The following is an 18,895-nucleotide window of genomic DNA, read 5'->3' as shown; positions in this document are numbered from 1 at the left end:
CTGGGGGCCTCTACGCCAGCAGCTGGGGGGCAGACCCTGCCCCGACAGGGCAGTGACAGCTACAGAGCAAGGAGGACGCCCAGTTCCATACCCAGTGCAGGCTCTGGTCACAAGTCACACCTCCTATCAAAGAGGACAACGGCCAGTGTACACTGGGCAAAGAGGTGGCAGGCATCCGTGCTAAAACAAGCGCTCGCACCAAAAAACACTAAATCCACGCAGGCTACATAGGGATGCACCTACAGACAGACAGACCTCCAAGACCACAGATGATTGTTCCTCCTAAACTCAGACAGCAAGAGAAATATGCAAAATGAAGAAACAGAGGAACTGCTCCCAATTAAAATTATGAAAAGAATTCCCCTGAAAGAACAAGCAATAAAACAGACCTCTTCAGTCTAACAGATACTGAGTTTAAAAAGGAGACAGTGAAAATACTGAAGGAATGAAGAGAGGCTATGGACAGAAGTGCAAATTATTGTTAAAAAGGGACTTGAAGCTATGAGGAGGAGCCAAGAAAAATTAGAAAATTCATTTGCACAGACAAAAGGTGAATAAACTGCAATGAAGAGTAGAATGGATAATGCAGAAGAAGGAATAAGTGATCTAGAAGATAGAATAATGGAAATTACTCAATTAGAACAGTGGAGAGAAAGCCAAATGAAAAAAAAAAAAAATGAAAGCAATGTAACAGACTTATAGGATAAGATAAAGCATGCCAATCCACAAGTAGGGATCCGAGAAGAAGAGACAGAAAAGGGGATTGAAAATGTATTTGAAGAAATTATGGCTAAAAATTGCCCAAACCAAAAAAAAAAAAAAATTGCCCAAACCTAAAGAAGGAAGCAGAGGTATCTCAGGTACAGGAAGTAGACAGGGTCCCAAACAAGATGAACCCCAACAGACCTATGCCAAGACATAATTAAAATGGCAAAAGTTAGAGAGAAGATTCTAAAGGCTTGTAAGAGAAAAGCAAAGAGTTAATTACAAGGGAACCCCTATAAGGTTATCAGGCAATTTCTCTACAGAAATGCTTCAGGTTAGAACGGAGTGGCAAGGTATATTAAAAGTCTTATAAGGCAAAATCCTGTAATGTAGGATACTTTACCCAGCAAGATTATAATTTAGAATAAAAGGAGAGAGAAAGAATTTCTCAGATAAGCAAAAACTAAAAGAATACAACAACACTAAACCCATCCTAAAGGAAATATTGAAAGGACTTCTCTAAATAGAAAAGAGGAATCTATAGGGAAGAAAAATACCACAATTGAAAAATACATCTCTTAAATAAACCAGTATAAAGATTTTAAAAAATTTAAACATTTTGTGAATGCGAGGATGACCACAATGGACAGCAACAGGTTGAACATGAAGATGTAAAGGAGGACATCATAAAATGTGGGGGAGGAGAGTAAGAAAACATAGACTTTTTTTTAGCAAGTGTCTGAGCCTGTATGACTACCAGTCTAAACCAAGTAGATACAGGAAGAAGTTAATGTACTTGAAAACAGAGCAATGGCAAATCAAAACACAACAGATTCACAAAAACCAAGAAGAGAACATAAGAATAATACAAAAGGAAACCATCAAACCACAAAAGGAAAAACAAAAAGAGACAAACAAGAAATATAAAACCAACAAGAAGACAAGGTTTAAAATGGCAATAAATAACATATATATCAATAATTCTTGCCTGGAGAATCCCATGGATGGAGGAGCCTGGTAGGCTACAGTCCACGGGGTCGCAAAGAGTCGGACACGACTGACTGACTTCACTATCACTATCACTATCAATAATTACTTTAAATGTTAGTGGACTAAATGCTCCAACCAAAAGACACGGAGTGGCAGACTGGATTATAAAAACAAAGGCCTACAATATGCTGCCTTCAAAAGACTCAAAGATGAAAAGGGAGGGGATGTAAAAAGATATTTCATGCAAACAGAAACGACTAGAGTCACAATACTCACATGAGACAAGATAGACTTTAAAACAAAGGATATAAAGAAGGATACTGTATAATGATAAAAGGACCACTGCAAGGAGATGCTAACAAACATAAAGGCAGAAACTGACAGGAATACAATAATTAGAAGCCTTTAACACCCCAGGCACATCAATGGACAAATCTTTGAGAGAGAAAATCAATAAGGCAACAGAATGCTAAATGATACAATAGAATAGTCAGACTTAAATGATACCTTCAGGACATTACAGTAAAAAAAACAAAAAAAAAAAAAGCAGAATACACATTCTTTTCAAGTGGCCATATGATCTAGTAATTCCACTCCTTGGAATATAGCTAGAGAAAATGATAATTGAAAAATATCTAGTCTTCTCTGCAGTACTATTTACAATTGCCAAGACACAGAAGCAACCTAAATGTCCATTGGCAGGTGAAAGGATAAAGAAGATGTGTGTTTGTGTGTGTGTGTGTGTGTGTGTGTTTATGGAACATCAGTCATAAAAAAGAATGAAATAGTGCCATTTGCAGCAACACAGACAGACCTAGAAATTATCATAATAAGTGAAGTAAGCCAGACAAAGATAAGTATCATATGATATCACTTATCTGGAGAATCTTACAAACAAAACAAAACAAATGAACTTAATTCCAAGACAGAAGGAGACTCACAAATATAGAAAAAAAACTTAGGGCTAGTTACCAATGGGAAAATGGGGAGGTGATAAATTAGCAGGCTGGGATTAACACACTATTATATGTAAAATAGACAGCCAACAAGAATCTAATAAATAGCACAAGGAACTACACTCAACATCTTGTAATAACCTATAAGGGAAGAGAATCTGAAAAAGAATGTGTAATTGAATCACACAGAAGTCTTTCCCATTTTAAAGACAACTTAATACATATTATAACTCTAAAATGTTTTATGATTTTATGATTAAATGAATTCTACTATTTTAAAGTGTTCTATTTCAATAATAAAACTCAGAATACATTGAATGTATTTCATACGTACTTTAAACTGATTTTGAGGATAAAGTCATATTACTTACTGCACACAAAATAATGAGTTTAAAAATGTCCCCAAAACTTTCAATAAGAGTGAATTTTATTATGATAAGTGTCAATAAACTAAATTCCAGCAATATAATATTTAATTACAAATGAACAACAAATCAAAATCCTCTCAGCTTGATTTCATTTATGTCTATTTACAAATTTCATTTGTATCTATTTCATTTTTTCTCTTCTTATTTCCACATCTTGGTTATACTTGAAAGTTTAAGACAAAATAAATATGTGAAAGTCATCTCTATCTAGCCATGTAAATAAGACTTTAAAAACATTCTACAATACTGCTGTTTAAGTTCAAAGTTTCTTGCCTATAATTTCATAAACATAGCTTTGGTTTTAAAAAAAAGTCAGTTACACACCTATATATACATTTATATACACAGCTCCATAAAACACTGGGTAGTGTGAGACAGATCAAAATATTAATGTACCAACCTCCAATGAAATTTTTCCAAACCAAGCAAAAAATGAACTGTAAACTGAACGAGCATACCCAGGGATATTCCTTATTAGGATGAAGGCTAAAATCTAAAGAAAAAACACACAGGCAAATATAAATAATCTGCTTATTAAAAGAATTTTGCTTTCAAGTGATAACTTTATTCTTTATGTTACTGAACTTAATACATAGACTGTTTTTTTTCCCTCAATAGATGAAGTATTTGCAAGTTATTTTTCTTTATTTTTTCCATTTATTTTTATTAGTTGGAGGCTAATTACTTCACATGCAAGTTATTTTTGATCTAGAGTCTACTCAAACTGGATTTCTGAGCATGTGGTCTATATAGTGCAAACAAGGGCAGGTTTTACATGGCTGGACAGTTTTATTGTATATGTATTAGAAGAAATATAAACTCATCTTGAGGACCTTTGTGTAGAAAGAAATGCTATCAAAATTAATAAAATTCCACGATATGATTTTGCTTCTTCTATAAAGTATTCACTCTGTTGGGAGCTGCCCACCCCCATCTTTTTGCTCTCTTCAAGGCTCCTTCTACTGACAGCAATGTAAAGGTGGGAAAAAGTAACTAAGGAAAGATGAATGTGTGGCATATAGTGACTGGGAGTTAAAGTGATGCAGCTCAGCAGGGTTTATGTTAGCGTTGTTCTACGTGCAGTCACTCTCTCCCTGAGCTCCTCTTACATTGGTGTAATGTTAGTGGGACAGCCCCCTTCCTTTCACGTTGTTACAGAAATGACATCAGATACGAAACACAAAGTGTTACTTGTAAGCATGACTTCTGTAGAAGTCCTAAAAATGCTATATTAATTTAGTACAATTTTTAACATGTCATTATCAATTGTGTTTGGAGAGTCGGTCATATGCTTAGTTCTACTGACTATATAGAGGTTTAAGAGGGATGAAATAGTTTCTTCATTGAAGAGAACTAAAAACCTAAAAGAAGATCCTCCAGAAATCCTCCCTGTTCCTGTCTGTTAAACCATACAGTTTTTAGGCTTTGGCTTAGACATAACTTTCTCCAAGAACCCTGCTCTGGTATCAAGACAGATTAGGAAGAAATCCCAAATGCTCTAAAGTGCCCTGTACTTAACCATCACCACACTAATCACAACGCCCCATCTGTAACCACAGGTATCTCTGTAAAATGCAAATCTGATTTGGGCTGCCCCGAGCAGCCTCTACCCACCTCCCAGTCACTACCATATAATTCTTTTATTTATTTATTTTTTCATTTATTTTTATTAGTTGGAGGCTAATTACTTTACAATATTGTAGTGGTTTTTGCCATACATTGACAAGAATCAGCCATGGATTTACATGTGTTCCCCATCCCAATCCCCCCTCCTGCCTCCCTTTAGACTCTGGCTGAGTTCCAGCCCCAGTGGCTTTCTTCAAGTTTTCAAGTTCCCTGAATGGGAATATACTCTTTTCTACCCACAGGGCCTAAGTTCTCACTGCCTGCCTTCATTCCTCCAATCTTAGCTTAATTTTTCCATCCCCCTTTGGCTGTACCTTATGGCATTCAGAACTTCCCTGACCAGGGATCAAACTTGCACCCCCTGCAGTGGAATCACAGAGTTTTATCTGCTGGACCACCAGGGAAGCTCCTCTCAGCTTAACTTTATCAGGGAAACCGTCTCTGAACCCTAACCACCTTCACTCCACCTCCAACTAGGTCATATACCCTTACTGTATTCCCTTGTAGCATCATGAACTTCCGTTTATGACTACTTGGTGATTATATGATTACCATCTGCAACCGAAGAGTACAGGCTCTGTGAGGGTAGGGAGCGCATCTGCTTTAGTCATCACTATATCCCTCAGCATAACATCTAGCACACAGAAGTATCAAAGACTTGTTAAATGAATTTTAAAAACTGTTAAGTGCATAAATGTTCATCCATATTTCTACTGGACTGTAAGTTCTGAGGGCAGGAACTACATGCACTTCTGACCTGTAGCATGGTTCTTAACACGTGGAAGGCCATTAATAAGTAAGGCCAAAGACAAGTAAATGAAGAAATCTGAATAAACAAATGATGAAAGAGCAAACAGGAAAAATGAATTAACATTTTCTAAGTGCTTATCAAGTGATAAACACCGATCATTTCTATACATTTAATAAAAACATTTAATAACCACCCCCTTTAAAAGAGATTTTAGTATCTCTAATACAGTAGAGGAAGGTAGGGCTTAGAAAGATATTAATAGATTTCAATCTAAAAGCTGTCTCTAAAGACTCCTTGTTCTAATCAGAAATTAAGAAACATTTCTCTAAATAAAGATACTTACCTGTACCACAGAAACGGACGGGTGGAGCTCATTGCACTCTGATTTGTTTTTACAACTGCTAGCCCAGATGGAGTAAGTCTAAAACAAAAAAACGTATGGATCACTTCACAAAAACAGTTACACCTTAAAAAGGCAGCACTCAATCTTAAGAAGTTTCTTTATTATAACATACTTCATATTTTATTTAAAGATTTCTTTTTTTTTTTGGATGTGGATCATTTTAAAAGCCTTTATTGAATTTATTACAGCATCGCTTTTGTTTCATGTTTTGACTTTTTGGCCAGGAGCCATGTAGGAGCTTAGCTGCCTGACCAAGGATCAAAACCGCACCTCCTGCATTGGAAGGCAGAGTGCTAACCACTGGACTGCCAGGGAAGTCCGACACTGCTTCATTATGCTATTAAAAAAAGTTCAATAAAAACTGTGCACAGGTTTGCCCCTCACTCATTTTGGTAAGCTCAAATATAACAAAGTAGAGAGAGAGGAGCCTAAGTCTGTGTTTTTCCAGAAATAGTGATCATAATGCAGTGATGGCTCTTTCTGTTAAATATATTTTTTTCCCAAACTTATTACAACTTTTAAAATTCCTATTTCACTGAGATCTCAAGTTATTCTTCATATTTAACACATATGTTTATATTCTCTTTAGAATTTATGCTCAATTTAAAATGAGAAAAAGATATTTCAAAAGTAAAAGATTTTATTTATTAAAAACAAATGATAAAATTCCTATCTCTTAAAGTTAATTTTCTGCACCACTTGGGATTTTGGAAATTTAGAAGATTACATGTGAAACTTACCAAGAAAGAAACTACTGAAATAAATAATAGAAAATTTGAAATTTTGCTTGAAAAAAGAGGTTCACCCTTTCCTTCAGAAAGTATTTGGCGCTTCTGTAAAGCCAGATAAACGAAAGCAAACAACATTCCATGAAAGACTACCTGAAAAATAAGGGGGGAAACCTGTTTTAAATAGCTGCTTTTCAATAAATTGAAAATATACTTGGTAAAGGAGCACAATATGTATAGAAGTATACAGGTTAAAAGCTCAAAGGTCCAAAGTTTCTATGAAGAACCTAAACATCAAGAAATGAGGCCAAGTCAATGATCATTGGAAACAAGCTGTAATAGACAAGCTAACATCTCATGCAATGACAAGATAAGCTGGTTTACTTCAAGTAGTCCCAGAAGCAAGTAAGGAAATAAATACATTTTATATATCTAGATAAAACCATAATTTGAAAAGATGCATGCACCCCAGTGTTCACTGAAGCACTATTTACAACAGCGGACATGGAAGCCCCTAAACATCCATCAGTGGGTGAATGGACAAAGAAGATGTGGTACGTGTATACAGTGGAACACTACTCAGCCATAAAAAAGAATGAAAAATGCCACTTGCAGTCATAGTAATTCTGGCCTGGGAAATCCCATGGACAGAGAAGCCTGGTGGGCCACAGTCCACAGGGTCTCAAAAGAGGTGGACATGACTTAGAGACTAAACAACAACAAGTTCTAGGTACATGTTGCCAAACGGCTATGATACTCCTGACTTTAAACCTTTCCCAACATTTAAGAATTTCCATTTAAAAACTGACACATTATAAATCAAGTATACTTCAGTTAAAAAACAATAATTTTTTAAAGACCAGATGAATTAAAACAATAACAATAAATGTTAAGATAACCTGTGTAAAAATAAAGAAAATATCTTGCTCACTGCAAAAATATAAAAGAAAAGAAAACCAAGGGGTGGGCTGGATTGCTTTGATTTACCAAATCAACATGTTTCCTTACTCCAAAACTAAATAAAAACAGATTACATTTTTCCAAATAAATTTAAAAAGTATAATTTGAAATGGCAAAAGAGCACAAGGTAAATACATACATAACGGTCTAACCTCCATCTGAACCACCATTCATATACATTGCCTTTCAGTTCAAAACACTTGGACAATGGCCAAAGAGAAAAGATCTTCTCAAATGCACCCTGAGAGAGGAATTCAGAAAATAAATTAAGATGGTATAAGTCAATACTGGCTTTTGCAATTCTATTATAAACTGTAATTTTCTAAAGTTAAGATTATATTAAGGTCATTCATAATTTTAAAATTCTATTTCATATCACAATGTCATTTCATTTGAGAAGAAATTTATTTTACTAATGGGTAGTAAAGATAACAAAACATTTTTGTTAACTTACTTTCATAGCACATGAAAGGCTATTGAGACTGCAAAATCAAAAAACAAAACAAAACAAACCCCAAGTTGGTAATTGGAAAGTTATTCCATTTAATCTAGTGTACAAAAGAGCTACTATTTATTTATTTTTAAGAGCTACTATTTAATGATAAAAACACAAAACTACAAATTACTTCAGCCAATATGGTATCAATAACCTAAAGGATGATGGTTATAGTTTTTCTTTATGTAATGTCCTTAATAATAAATCTATAATGAACCATATGAATTAAAAGAATCCTGTGAATTAGTCACCTTACTCAATCAACTATACCCAAATGCCATTATTAGACTTTGAAACAAAGCTTACAACTTTACTCTGGTCAAGTTAGTGAATGTACCTTCTTATTGATCTGACAGTCTGGAAAATCTGGGAATGAAGGGGCAGAAGTCTTGGGTACATTTCTGTACCTTAATGAAGTCTTTCAAAAAAGAGAACAAAACACTCAATTTCCAGACTAAAGAATGACAACAAACTATATTATGGAAACTCCATTATTAAACATGATGCCATGGCATTAAAAAAAAATGTGCAACTTCAGTTTTTTAAAAGGCTAATAAAAAATCAAAGTAAAACATGAAAACAGTATTATGTTTTAGGTAATATCAAATCTTTCAGTCAGAAGAACTTTATTATTTTAATAAAATGTAAGATTCTCCATTTAGTCACAGAATTTAAAATGTTAGTCACTTATAAAAATAGGTTCTATCAAGGTCTATGCCTCAGGATGATTATTACCAAGACCTGCAGTATAAAGTATATACCTATTATATCACATTTCTCTATTTCACCGATACATACTAGAGATACAGGATTCCATAGATCATGTGTCAAGTTTATTTCTCATCAAAATTTATTTTTTATGTAATCAAAAGTATTTAATTGTGAAAGACACTGGGCTGTTCTGGGCTATGTACATTTTTTTTCTTATCCAGTAGTCAATACTGATTCAAAGCTAAATTTTAATTCTTTTTATGAACTCCTGGTCTGTCTTCCTTTCCCTCCCTCAGATGAACCAGGGAGTGTTGGGAATTTTAATGAATAATTGTCAAGTAGTGTGACACTTAACTGGTTATTTCTTTAACATTTGCCTATTGTTTTCTTATTCCTTTACATATTTCCTGCAAAAAACCTTAGAAGTCAGGCAGACATAAGATACTTTATTTCTAAGGATGAAAATAAATAGGAAAGCCTATAAGAAAAAAAAAGAAAAGCCCTCTATAGGAGTTTACACACACACACACATACACACACGCACAATGCTCATATGGCATTTTCAGCTGGTAGAGTCAGATACAAGACAGTGTTGGAGATGGAAGTAAACTACAGAATATGTCACAATTAAATGCATTTAAATTAAAATACTGTTAAAAATATCATGCTGCCCAAATAATAAGTCTGTCTGATGGACTGACCAGCAGGTAGCAGTTTGCCATCTTGTGAAAATAGTTGAGAAAATCTCAACCATCAAAATAGGGGGATAAAAGGTTAGAGATACATACTACATATAAACAAGACCGTTTGCCCCTAAGTTGGCTTTATTAACAGCCAAAATTTTGCTCTATGAAGTTATGGGAAAAGTCAAGTAACACTTTGATGCCATGAATAATGCACAAATCAAGCTGCAAATTCTGTCAAGAGAATTTTGATCTTCACTTAGAGTAGTGTCTTATAAGAGGCGTTCAATAAAAGTTTGATTGATCAAAGTCAAGTAAAATGGATTCTGAACAATTGCCAGAAGAAGAGCTTTAAATTGCTCTTACAACAAAAACAGAGGTAACAAAAGTAGATAGGTCTCAAAAGAACTACACTGAGTAGGCAACTACAGAGTGACACTTTTATTACAGTCATTAAAAAATGAAGCTTAAAAAAAAGCCCCGACTCTTCTCTCATACTTTAACAGATTTGAACTTTAGAATAAAATACAAGAAAATATAAACCAAAAAGGCCAATACCAACCTGAGAATATGCCAGAAAACATATACATAACAGCAGGAAGGCGAGCTTCAACAGCAAGCCGAAATGCCACAGACCACTTCCTAAGAGGGAAAACATTTAATTTACTAAGAAATGTAAGCTTACATCAGAAAACATGTTAAATACTCTCTATTTAACATACTAATACCCTGCATAGCTCTTTATAATAATTTAAGGCTGCCTACAGGATACACAAGATATGTCTAAGTAGTATAAATTACAATGGGACACAAAGGAAGAAAAGGTGAAGTGTCCTTACCAGGAATGAGGCTACAACATTAATCTGATACCCCATATACCTGATTTTTAGCCACTATAAATGCATTTGAAAATACATCCCAGATTCAATTATACTATTCATTATTGAAAGGTACAACAAAACTTGGAAAAACAGGTTCAATGTAATTCTAACAAACACTCATGTTTAATAACTTAGGTAATACTGCTGAAACATTACAGTTTTAAGAAGAGAGCTTAAGAACTTCCCAGTGGACTAGTTTAATCATAAGATGTATTTTAACGTATGCATATTTTAAGTTATGTGTTCAGTTTATACATATTGATTATCATTTTATAAATATGCATGGTTTGTATTGAGGAATTAAACTACAGAGACTCTCCAAGACACAAATGGACTTTATTGAAGGCTGGAGCTTAACTCTTTCCTGAAAAATTATTCGGTATTATAATAGAAGTCAACAGAAAAAAATTTTTTGATATATAATATTTGATTGAAAGACCTAAAAGACATTATTAAAGATAAAAAAATTATTTTTCAAAAAAAAAAACAACAACCAGGCTTTAATTTTAATGACATGATCTTGATGGAGAAAAGCATGAGGATCAATGACTGTGGCCTTGCTTTGAACATCCATCAGACCTAGCTGTGTCAAATCTGAAGATGACACCTTCTGGGCCCTTACGTTTCCTTAAACATAAAGCAGGTTGATAATAACTGCTTAAAGGGTTGTTTAGAAGATAAGCTATACTAGTGATTTTTAAGCTTGTTTGACACAAAAAGCCTTTTTGCAAATGAATGTCTATTCAAAATATACACACACGTGCACACACACGCACGCACATGCACACGCACACACACACAGACAAAGGATCAAGTAAACCGGAGCTGCCAAGACTGAAGCAGGACGTGTGGCCCTCTGGGGCGCCATTCTGGCTCCATACAAGAGAGTGAAAACGGTTGCCCTAGCTGATATGTAAAATGGTTTTGAAAGTTTAACTTTAAAAGAGAAAAAACATAATATAAATGCAAACTATTGTTCCTCACTGTTAATACTACTCGAACCACATAACTAACATTCTAGAAACATAATTTAAGAACAAATTTTCAAAATATCAATGCTACATATAAATTTAAACTGTCAATACATCTCAATAAAAATAATAGCCTTTAGCAACTAAAAAGAAACTGGCACTGGAAGAATACATTTATTAACATTAGTAAGAAAATATATTTACCGTTTGCTTTTTTTTGGATTATTTGTGGCCACAGTGCTAAAGTAACATATATGACCATGAACCATACAGTGACCAAGGGGACAAAGTAATAGAATTGATAAGGCCGATCCATTACTATGCATAACACCACTACCAGGAAATTGAGACGAAATAAGACCTATTAAAAAGGAGAAGAAAACGGTTTTCATTCTACATATGCATGAAAAGTAGACAGATTTTCTCTGATTGAGTATAAATGTTTAAGACTAAAATAAGTACCATTTACTAATCCTTAAAAAATCATATTTGTTCTAAAATCATTGTAAGGAGTTGAACATAAAATATTTATGCATCATTTTATTAACTGGATCCCAGTAAAGCACCAACTTGTAGCCTCTGGCTACAAGTGTCATCTTGTTAAATGCAGGAAAAGAATCATAAACCTTCTACCCAGAACTGCAGTTCATAAACAAAGATTAGATTATCTCAATGAAAGAATGTCCATTTGATCTCCATTTGATGTTGATTTATCCCATTTGGTATTAAGTTGAAAGTTTTAATAGATACAAAATAATATCACTCAAATTAAAAAGTGTCTTTGAAAAACAAAAGTATCTTTGGGATTTCCGTAACAGTCATTTCAGATGGTGTGATGTTAAAGAACACAGAATTTGAGATTAATATTAGAGTTCTATCACTTACTATGTGACCTTTTTAAGTGAAAGTCGCTCAGTTGTGTCCGACTCTTTGAGACCCCAGGGACTGTACAGTCCATGGAATTTTCCAGTCTAGAATACTGGAGTGGGTAGTCATTCCCTTCTGCAGGGGATCTTCTGAACCCAGGGATGGAACCCAGGTCTCCAGCATTGCAGGCGGATTGTTTACCAGCTGAGCCACAAGGGAAGGCCAAGAATACTGGAGTGGGTCGCCTATCCCCTCTCCAGCAGATCTTCCTGACCCAGGAGTTGAACCAGGGTCTCCTGCATTGCAGGCGGATTCTTTACCAACTGAGCTATCAGGGAAGCTTAGGCAAATTATTTAACCTCTCTGAGCCTCAGTGTCCTTGTCTGTAAACATAAAGATCATAACTCAGGGTTGTAATTAAGGGTAAATAAAATAATGTTTACAAAACTGCCTAGCACAATGTATAAACTTAATAAATCTTATCCTCTTCTTAGAGAAAACATAGCATATTATAACAATCCCAGGTAACTGTACATTTCTACAAAACCAAAGTGAATCAGTAATGTTTTTCTCTTGTGTGCATCTATTATACATTCATCTAAATTCTGTTTTTCCATTCCTCAGTAATAAATTACTTATCTGGAATTATTAACCATAGAACATGGAAATAACACAACTTTAAAGTGCTATTTCACAAATTCAAATTATCAAATTATTCCTGGCTACATTTATATTTTCTCAAAAGTCAGGTACAAAAGCACTTTGAAATGAAAGAAAAAGAATAACAATGCATTCCTACCTGACATACTCTATGGATTCCAAAGTCTCCTTTGATCCAAAAGTATGAGAAATGCCCATACCCTGTCTGAAATAGATACGCAGCGACCAGAACCCGAATGTGCATGTAGACAGGCAAAAACTGTGGACAAAAACAAACAGGTCAAATACATGTTGACATTAACTATACCTAAATAATCAGAGCCAGTACATTTAACCAAGATAATGGAGCATTTTTATCATTCGGTGTTAGCTCAATGAAAAGATTTATTCTCAAAAATTAGGCATCATAGCAGGGGTGAAAAAAAAAAAGTAGACTCTAGAAACTGATAGACCTAGATTCAAATTCCGGTTCTAACACTTAGTTATGTGACTTTAGAATTTTCTAAACTGCAAAATGAAACTATCTTCTCCTTCATCAAAGGGTTTTGTGAGAAATGAATGACTTAATAAATGTGAAGTGCTTTATATACGTCATTCAATTTGAATTAAATATATGATATCCATAATTATTAATCATCATATATGCTGAACATGAGGTCACTCTGGAGTTCACATTTTATCAATAAGAAGATAAAAAGACCAAACAAAATCCTACATTTTTGGCCCCCTTAAACACATGGGATCTAGACATAAATAAAATTGTCACGATTATTATTTAGCAAAAATTACACATTTAAAAAACATATGCAAACATAATTCAGAAATATTATTTCCCTCCTAATCTTCTTTTATAAAACAATTTATTTTTCCCTCCTTTTTCGATGTTTCATCTTTACCATGATTTTTCAAAGCATCACATCTTCACTTCTGTAAGCTGAATGAAATACATTTGTCACCTATATTTTATGGGAGTCACTGGAAATATTATTTCATTTACAAGTCCCAATTCTCTTAACCTTAAACCACGGTCATTGCACTCCACGATGTCTTAGTTCCTTAGTTGTCTATTCACTATTTCACAATACAGGTAGTGTGCTGCCTTTTAAAATGATCTTTAAAAGACTTGTTCAGTGACACCCAACATTTGTAATAATAAGGCCATTCTTTTAGGAATAATTACTAAATCTATGTAAACATTTTTTTTGCTTCTATGTGATTGACTCATCTGATCATCTCTGTAATTATCCAGCACTGACACTGGTTATGGCCACTTTAGCTAAGTGTTTCTTCCCCAAGTGATACTTTGCAGGATAACATAACTGAGCAGATGCCTTAAACAGATTTAATAAGGCCTTGGACATATGCATCTTTTGTATGTATCCTTGAATGCAGCCTTGAACATTTCTTTTATCTTTTCTGAGGGATAACATTTTTTTCTGGAAGGAAACCCCCAATTATAATAAATTATAAGTTCTTCAATATAGCCTCCACTTTAGCCAAGCTGTTAGATTCTCTGTCTCCTACACTGGTCCTTCTTGTGTTTTCGTCACCTCTCCTTTGTTCACCTGCTCATTCTACCCTGGAATGTTCTCCTAACCACATGTTATTTATACATATCCTATTCTTCTCGAGAGCCCTGGTGAAATTTTCCAATCTTTTACTCTCAGATGAAAGTCATTTCTTCTTCCTTTGAGGTATTTTAGCACAAACATTGACATATCAGATTTTTTATTTATTGCTCTTCATCATTAGTTCTTTTTAATGTCTTATCATTAGATCGGAAATTTTCAGTGCAGGTATAACATATTAGAATCATGGGGATGAAAGGTGGGAACACGGGATTGAAAGAGCCTTAAAACTGTTCTAATCCATACCTGTATCTTTACTTTACTCCTGAATGCACTTTAAAATATTTCCTTCAAGTATGTGAGCACCTTTTAATAGTGGAAAACATACAAATTCTCAAGGCAATCCATTCCATTTTCAGGTGGTCATTACCTGCTATAAAGTTCCTTGTCATGAAAAACTGAAATCAAACTATGTAAAAGCTACCAATTTAAGCTCTCTAGGGCAGTGCTGTGCAATGAAATAAAATGTGAGCCATGTGGCAAATTTTTAATGTGCCTGCCAGACATTTAAACAGTTAAAAGAAACAAGTGAAATTAATTTAAATAAACAAATTTTATTTAACTCAATATACCCAAAATATTATATCATCCCAACATATACTGAGAGATTTCATATTTTTTCATACTAGGTTTGTGAACTTTGTATGCATTTATCAAAATGAATCATACTTAATCTGATACATATTTCACATTTCAGAACATCTCCATTCTGACTGCACTTCAAGTGCTCAATGGCCACCTGTGGCTAGAGGCCACCAAAATGGACAGTTTAGCTCTAGAGCCATATGCATGCCTTTTATCACTTTTACATCTGATTGTTCTGTAAGCATTTATAAACAGAGGTCAAACTGAGGCTAATCATTCCCAATTACGTAAACCACTCTCCATGAAACATGCTTTTGAGCCCCTTCAAGAATGGGTCTGGGCTTACAATGTTGAGACTTAGTTATATTTAAACAGGAAATGCAACCATTTAAATGGAGTTAAACACTGTCATAACAATTTGCCAAGTTTCTACCAATGCTGCATTATTGCAAATGTTATATAATACTTTTGACTTTTTAAAGATAAAGCCAACAGAAGAGCTGCAAGAACAGTATGACAAACGCCTATTTACTATGCTGAACTGCTGAAAAAGTGTGTTGCTGGCCACGACACCATCCCTAGAAATTTCAGCAACTATCAGTATCACCTAAGAAAGAATTGTTTCTTACATAACGGTATTATCATTATAACACCCAAGAAATTTAATATGAATATAATAGCATCCACTGTACAATCCATATACAAATTTCTTTGATTGTCCCAGTGATATCCTTTATTATTAATTTTTTTTTTAATTTAGGAACCTTAAGAATCATACACTGCATTTGGCTTTTATTCCTCTTTAGCCTCCTTTAATATGAATTGTTTTCCTTTTTTGTCTTTCAGGAGTCAAATATTACAACAAAATGTTAGTATTAAAAATGTATTTAGTATCCAACTTCATTAGAATTAATAATGAGGCTGACTTCTGGTTCTGTTCTTTTTCTAGCCTCACAAATTTTCCCTTAAGACCTTTTTATTCAGGTCCCTTCAGGGAAGTTATTTACCAACTCTCAAAGAAGAAAAAGCCACAATGGAACACAAAGTCATCTACTGTATATACCTAACTTGCTGCACACTCTATATTTCACAGTATTTTATCTATATCTGATATAAGTTATGTTTTAAAGGAATTTTTACAGCAACAATTGCAATCTGCCAGTCCACCTGGATTATTTTAATAATTCTCTGTAATTTTTTACGTAGTTTCTATTTTACTATAAAAACATGGCACAACTAAAGCTTGACATATTTTACTCAAAACATAAAACATTAATATAAGGTAATTAAAATAATCATGACAATTAAAAAGTTTTTAATGAGGGTAATTCCACAAATATCCAAGAATCAAGTCCCCAAATATGTTATAACCCATGCTGATAATGCTTTGCCAAATGTAGATGCAGGTAATTTTTAATCACAAAATTCTATATAAAAGAACAGGGATATGCGAATCATCACAAATGATCCTTATATCTTTCCAGAATATAGATATTTTAAAATTGTAATTTAGAATGAATTGGGATGTAGTTTAAGATGTATTAGAACATTAACTTGGTAAATGATTATAATAGAATGCCAAACTGCTTTCATCCCTTTATGATCCAAATGCTTTCTGGACTCACTGAATTGAAAAACTAAATCTGCCATTAATACTTTCTGATTTGGGTTTTGGTTGTTTTTTTTTAAACAGTACTACTACTCTTTAATATGTCAGCAATTAATTATGTCTTTAAGTGGCATTTTCTTAAAACAAAACCCTTTCCACATCCTCTCAAATCTTTCCCACCCCCACCCCAAATTAATCTAATCTTTCTTCAAGTGTCAGAGCTATTTCTATGACTTGATATCGGTCTTTACTTACTTTTTAGAGAACATGCTAAATATACCCCACAAATTCTGCACCGGGCTTATAAACTAACCCTTACTATCTCCATGCCTTCTTGCTCTGGGTCTCTTTTACTGTCTTGGCTGTTTCACAATTGCTTGAACTTGCTAGGTCCCCTCAGCTGCAGTGTCAAAGGAATTCTGCTGTCACACACATACATACTATAGCCGGACAACTTCAGTTTTAAAAGTTACCCTTCTCCCTCTGCCTCTCACCCTTAAAACAAGTCATTCGTAAAGTTACTAGCAATTTTTGAAAATAGAGACTTAATGAAGAATAACATCAGTATTTTCTAATTGTTAAGAGATATCTGACGAACCCCAGTATTATTTATCTTAACTGCTGCTATGGAAATTTCATAACACTCCTTTCTGGCAAATCTCCCCTGTTATCTCAATATAATATTGATTTTATGTTAAATTACTGTTTATAGACATGTGCTTTATATAAGCAAATAAAATAAAAACCAGTTCATGTTCAATAGTTCCCAAATTATGAAAGAATCTGTTACAATTTTAAAACATATTTTATGGAAATCAAATAAAATTTGATTTCTATAAAAACAAATTTTGTAGAAATCAATTTGTACCTTCACTTATAAAGTGTGAAAAGTGGTTATTAGATACCTAGGTTCACTCTTAAAAGCTTGTTTTAACTGTGGCTCTAATGTTACACTTCTGAATACATTTTTTTCTACCCCTACCAAATCTGGTGACCCCAGTTAATGAGAATCCTAAGTCTAAAAGACTTAAAAAGACACCTGCTGTTGAAGGAAAAATGATTTTGGCCAGGCACAGAGGGCACCAGCTGAGGTAAGGAAGGGTCCTCCATCTCAGGGAAGGGGTAATACTTAGGAGGTATGGAAGATAATACATGGTCAACAACAGCAGATAATCAGTATCTGAGGATTCTGAATACTGGGGCAAGAGAGTTCTACATTTTTAAACTTTAGAAGTATAAAAACAGTTGGTCAAACTTGCTAAGATACAATGAAGGGCAGAATATAAAATATAATCATCTAATCTGATTTCTTTTAATAGTAACTTGTCTATTCTAAATCCTTTGCAACTAAGTATCATCTAGAAAGTCTCTTAACAACTTAAATAAGTTTTGTAACAGGATATGAAACAATACCCTACCATGATTGTTCCTATTGCATTAAAATTAATGTCAGGTAAATACAAACAAATTATTGCCTTATCTTTAAAAACATAATTATTTTGCCTTAAATGTGTACATTCTCAGATCAGGTGGTAGGAGAGAAATAGGAAGACAAAAAGACTGGGTGGGAAATAAGATGGGTCTCTAAATGGTAGAGAATATAAAACACAACGAGTTGGTGCCCTAAAGGAAACATTAAAGTGACATTATTTCCTATATTTTCTGAACTTAAATTTGAAATACTTACTGTACTTGCTCCAGAGATATGATAAATCAAAATCACAAGTTGCATCCAGCCTTTCCATTCATCTGTTTGTTCTCTATTTAATACTTTAGTCTGTGCAAAATAATCAATATTTGTTTTAAAACTCATCATGAAGCTATTATTTAGACAGAATATATTAAGTATGTTAAAATTTTTCTTATAGGATATAAATTAATGCTTCTTTCAAAAGAACCTTAGGGGAAAAACAGTTAAAGACTGTCATTTAATTTCTTGATAAAAGAGTTAATAAACTATTTAAGTATAATATGAATTAAAAATGAATATAAAAGAGATTTTAAATATTTAAGTTGATACTTATGGTTTTATATTATTTTTTAAACTGTGACAGATGTGTTTATAAATCTAAAAAATGACATTTTATAATTTTCCTTAAGAAAATCTTAGAATTTCAGTTAGAAAAAACTCATAGTTCTCTTACACTGTACTGTGAAGAAAAAAACTCCATTATCATACTTTATTTTCTCTAGAGTATTCCCACTGGGGATGAAGAACTGATTAATCATCCTCATATGAAAGTTATTTCTTACAAAA

The 18,895-nt window shown here is 33.6% G+C and overlaps 1 protein-coding gene across 5 annotated transcripts in view; it reads right to left on the bottom strand.

Moving 5' to 3' along the window:
• CASD1 (CAS1 domain containing 1) overlaps positions 1-18,895 on the bottom strand; it is a 53,862-nt gene that overhangs the window by 4,936 nt on the left and 30,031 nt on the right. For all 5 annotated transcript variants that reach the window (XM_061164921.1, XM_061164917.1, XM_061164920.1 and 2 more), the window contains exons 10-17: positions 18,326-18,415; positions 12,956-13,075; positions 11,494-11,650; positions 10,000-10,079; positions 7,687-7,788; positions 6,600-6,740; positions 5,800-5,877; positions 3,480-3,572 (exon numbers count right to left, since the gene is read on the bottom strand). In XM_061164921.1, the coding sequence (XP_061020904.1) occupies positions 3,480-3,572; positions 5,800-5,877; positions 6,600-6,740; positions 7,687-7,788; positions 10,000-10,079; positions 11,494-11,650; positions 12,956-13,075; positions 18,326-18,415 (861 nt within the window). The remainder of the gene's footprint in view (positions 1-3,479; positions 3,573-5,799; positions 5,878-6,599; positions 6,741-7,686; positions 7,789-9,999; positions 10,080-11,493; positions 11,651-12,955; positions 13,076-18,325; positions 18,416-18,895) is intronic.

Source organism: Dama dama, chromosome 18 (assembly GCF_033118175.1).
Source record: "Dama dama isolate Ldn47 chromosome 18, ASM3311817v1, whole genome shotgun sequence".
In the NCBI taxonomy this organism is placed as follows: Eukaryota; Metazoa; Chordata; class Mammalia; order Artiodactyla; family Cervidae; genus Dama; species Dama dama.
The sequence above is the reverse complement of the archived record's forward strand: the minus strand, read 5'-3'. Positions and strand labels throughout refer to the sequence as shown.